The sequence below is a fragment of the Branchiostoma belcheri genome, unplaced genomic scaffold, assembly GCF_001625305.1.
Source record: "Branchiostoma belcheri isolate BF01 breed outbred unplaced genomic scaffold, Haploidv18h27 scaffold95, whole genome shotgun sequence".
NCBI lineage: Eukaryota > Metazoa > Chordata > Leptocardii > Amphioxiformes > Branchiostomatidae > Branchiostoma > Branchiostoma belcheri.
The window spans coordinates 637,480-642,420 of NW_017804631.1; the positions used below are offsets into that span (position 1 = coordinate 637,480).

Sequence of the window (4,941 nt, forward strand, 5' to 3'; positions counted from 1 at the left end):
TCATAACTGTTGCTAAATATGCAATATTTATCTCTTGGTTAAAATGGAAAGATGATTATAGAAAGAAAGATGATGTATTCCTAATTTTCATGAATTTGTGTCAAACTTATATTTGATTTTCAGTTAAATTATCAGTATTTTCAAGTATGATATGTATATGATGTTCACTAGCAAGTATCTATACTCAGACAATTTCTGGAAAAATGAAACACATTTGGTTATACAATGATTATAACTGTTGTTAAATACGTATACTTATATTCACATTGTATGATCATGTATCTTATGTATATGGACTTAAGAGCTTTGAAGAATAAAATCGTTCAAAAAAAAAAAAAAAAAAAAAACAAATAGGGATCAACATTGACATTGAAAGAAAGAATTGAAGCACCTCCAAAGTCTTAATCAAATATCTTATGATCTGGCTGATGTTGGGACATTCATTGTTTATAGCAATATTTGTATAAACGATAAACATTCCATTACCATTTACCTCTGTCAGTCTATGTTCCTTAAAAAACAAATAGCAAAAGTTAGAAATTTATGCCATGTTGAAACATGACCATCATACATTTTTCTATTCCAGATTTTTGGACTGAGGTGATAGGAAAAGTACCAACATCCAACAGCCTACAACAGACTAAAGCGCATTACGATAGCAGTTACATACAAGTAGATGGTGTGTTAGAGTGATTACCGAGTGTTAATTGATAGTCATCATCCTGAAACAGCGGTCTACCGAACCCTGACATGATGACATTGTCGTCTTGTAACGCAGGTGATCTCCAAATTCTTTGGAGCTTCTCCTGCTCTTCTTGTGACAGACTCGAGCAAGCTTTGGTGAGATGAAAATGAAAGTGCAGAGACAAGAGAGAGAAAGTAGGAGGTGAAGAAAGAAGTTAAGTATGACATGGAAAATGTGTTGTGAAAGTAGTTTGAAAAGGTGGAGCAATAGAAATAGCAAGCCATGAACACTAATATTTGAAGAGATAGATTGGTGATATATTATGATCTTTATGAAGGCTCTATGTGAAGATATGTCTAGCTGCAATTTACATGATGATTTGTGATGCTTGGACTGAATTATCAACTATGATCCACTGTTCACGAAGGCACGTGTGTTATCTGTGTGACGTCACGGAAGCAGTGGATTGCTCATTCCTTGACAAAGACTGGAGTTGTACAGTCAAAAATTTGGGTGAGTTCAATTTTTTGTGTTGGTATTAACAGTTTTGAACTTTCAAAATAACACTTAATTATCCTTTGGTGCTTGAGGACCATAGTGATACCACATACACCTTGGGACTGGTCATTAACCCTTAAATCATTTTGTGCTTAATTACCGTTGACGACGAAGGTTCCCTGTGACGTGGATCCGTCTATCTGGCAGGACCAAGTCCCAGCATCCTCCATCTGCGCCCGGTTAATGACCAGGACGTAGTTATTCCCCCGCTGCTGCAGGTGGATCCGGCTCGACTCGTAAACCTCCTTCCCATCCTTAAACCACCTGCAATGCAAAGTGCCAAGTATGAGACAGATACAGAGAGAAGTCCTGTATCTTTATACATGGTATAACTACGCTTTTGTTTAACACTACTGGTCCAGCTTCTGTATCTAGATAACTGTATCTGTATAGCCGGTATAACCGCCCTTTGGCGTAACACACCAGCTTCTGTATCTGTATAGCCGGTATAACTGCCCTTCAAAGTAACACACCAGCTTCTGTATCTGTATAGCCGGTATAACTGCCCTTCAAAGTAACACACCAGCTTCTGTATCTGTATAGCCGGTATAACTGCCCTTCGTTGTAACACACCAGCTTCTGTATCTGTATAGCCAGTATAACCGCCCTTCATTGTAACACACCAGCTTCGCAGGTATGCGATGCATACTTGATAAAGCCCCTTGATGTCCAAAAGAAAACAGACTGGGAGGAAATTATGACAGGACTCACTTGATCTTGTCGAGTTTGTTGTCCTTGTTGAGGCCGAGGACGAACTCTGCCTTCTCACCTTCGATGACCTCCGGAACCTGCAGCTCGCTGGTGATTATGGCTGGTTTTTCTGTTGGCATGGTAACAGGGTCATAGGTCATATTACATAGGGGTAGAGAAAGCAATGGGGAAGTATCAATAACAAAGAAAACATTGCGTAAAACTGCCACTTTTATCCACACTTTGAGTAGAAAGTGTTTGGTGGCTTTCTCAAACCAGTTCATATATTCTACATGACTGTAATAATATATAGAATCAGTATGTCTCTAATAAAATAGAATGATTTTCCCATAAAAATCTGTATCTTTTCATTAAAATTCTAATGAATAATTAGGCACCCCTGATGGAATATGACAGACTGACTCTTTCTTACAAACACAGAAGAAACCGCTGTTAGCCAACCCTTTGAAATAAAAGTATTCAACTTTTTCAAACCAGTTAGTATACTCTACATAGAATATGGATGATGCACTTGATATAAAATCATGTAATAGAATGATTACACATAAAACTTCCTATGTTTTTATCAAAATATGTAAGCCTTGAGTGAGGTAAGAAGAGGTTTGTTTGTTTGTTTGTTTGTGAGTTATGTGATCTTACCATCTACAGTAGCCTTAGCTGAAGTACAAGAGTCTCCGTCCATACAGGTGAAGTAAGAAGAGGGTTCTATGTTTGTTTGTTTGTTTGTTTGTTTATTCGTGAGTTATGTGATCTTACCATTGTTTACTTGTTTGTATTTGTTTGTTTATTGTAAAATCTTACCGTCCACAGTAGCCTTTGCTGAAGTAGAAGAGTCTCCTGCCATACAGGTAAACTCAGCGTTATCTGTCAGGTCCACAGGGTCGATCAGCAGGTGACACTTGTTCCCATCACGCTGCATCTTGTACTTCCCACCAAGGGTGATCTCCTTACCATTCTTAAACCACTGAGAACATGGCAGTCAACAAAAGGAGGAAGTTAGAACACTGCTACATATACTACATAGAAAGCAATGTGGTTTTATTTCCCACTTGTACTTCCTTCTCCATTCTTGAACCACTGAAAAAATAGTAGTCAACATACAGAGTAAGTTATCTCTCTATTGGGCCAATTTCTACTCTTTCCAGTCCCTTCAGAAACCTGGTGACGTCTCATCAATAAATGCATGCTGTGATAAAAACATATGCTTCAGAAACCTGTTAGAGGCTAGCATGGCATAGGTTGTCACTAAAAGCTTACCAGTTGTTATTAGACTACTTGGCATTGCTTTTGTTAACCCTCCACCAGCAGGGACAATTTCTTTGGCTTGTAATTTATGCTAGTAGGGTCTTCCATGACAGGACCTTACCTTGATGTCCCCACCGCCAGGCTTCTCTCTGTTGAGCTCCACAGTCAGTTTGCCCTTCTCCTCCTCCTTCAGCACACTGCCCTCCAGACCCTTCTTAATGCCAACAGGCTCTGGAAAGTGGCATGAACATATGTAAAATGCATAACATTGGGAGATTAGGAGACCACACCAGTTGATATTCTATTGTACAAAATGTAAATAATGGCTTTTTCCAGGACTATACAACTTATACAACGATTGTATGTGAAAAAATGTTGAATTTTTCCAGGATCGCAGAAGTTTGATTGTAAGGTGGACAGGTATACACAGTTGATCTGTAGAATTGCACTCAGAAATACCATTTTTTTTATTCTTAACTGTTTGTACTTAAAAAAAATTCTATATGATTTTACCTAGAATGATTGCAGTAAAAATAACTCAAACTGTGCTTTCAAAAACCCTATTCAAACCTTTGTTTTATTCTCTACCAGACTATCTGATGGAAGGTTCAGCACCAAGGTCAGACCTGTTGTTACATGAAGATGTCATCAGGCAGAACCTCTTCGGTCTTGTAATTACGTCGTCCCTTCCTCATGTATTTTCTTCAGAATGTATAGAGTCTTGTGGTGACGTCTTACCGTTCATCAGGTGTTTTTTTACAGAACATATAGGGTCTTGTCTTACCTAACGTCTTACCGTTCATTGTGTGAATCTACAGAACTTATAGGGTCTTGTGATGACGCCTTACCGTTGACCTTGAGTTGACTGGTGGCCTCCTTGTCGCCGAACACGCACGTGATCTCTCCGTTGTCCTTGCCGTTACAGTTCTTGACGATCAGTTTGCGTTTGGTGCCGTCCGTCACAACTTGGTACTTTCCGCGTGGCCTGTCGGGCTACAAGAACACAATCTACGTTTTAAATCTTTGTATTTGTTTTATAACGTTTTAAATCGGGAAATAAAGAGAAGGAACAGCCTAGGCTATTTTAAGATAATGATGATGAATATCGGCAGAATTGTGCCTACTATTACTAGTACCTAGTTCTATCCCTGGGTGAGTTAGGGTTAGAATCAGGTACTGTTCTAGATAGTCTCCTCTTATCCAAGAACGTAGATATTTGCCTGGATACGCGTGGACTATATGCAGAACTATGCCTGAAAATAATGTGCGGTTCTGGATATTTACAAAAAATCTACAGTATACAAGTTACGTCGAAGACTTTGCCGATGAGATGTAAGTTAATCTAGCTTCATCTACATGTATTCGTATGAAGGCATAAAGACAGGGCTACACAACTAGCTGAATTCTAAAAAAAGTACGCCGTTCTTAAGTCGATGACTTTGCCGTTGAGGAGCCACTTGACACCATGTTTTATTTATCACAGGGATGAATGAATGACGACCTTTTATTCAATAAATATTGTAGTACAGTACACAGGTATACATTACAGTATACAGGTTATAAACAAAAGTACGCTGTTATCATGAAAGTTCATCTGTGTTGGTAGTAATCATAGTAAAACGTTAAACTTTATTCCAACACACTATTTACAGGGATCAAATTTTCAGCGACCACTGTCGCCTTCATCAGGATAATTAATGACCAATCACTTCAAAACGTGATCTCGCGAGAGTTACTCTTAA

At 38.5% G+C, this 4,941-nt stretch overlaps 1 protein-coding gene across 1 annotated transcript in view; it reads right to left on the reverse strand.

Moving 5' to 3' along the window:
• The window catches only part of LOC109461700 (obscurin-like), an 88,717-nt gene that overhangs the window by 19,046 nt on the left and 64,730 nt on the right, over positions 1-4,941 (reverse strand). The window contains 5 exon segments of the mRNA XM_019758086.1: positions 1,344-1,507; positions 1,955-2,063; positions 2,756-2,918; positions 3,321-3,430; positions 4,048-4,192. Of these exon segments, the coding sequence (XP_019613645.1) occupies positions 1,344-1,507; positions 1,955-2,063; positions 2,756-2,918; positions 3,321-3,430; positions 4,048-4,192 (691 nt within the window).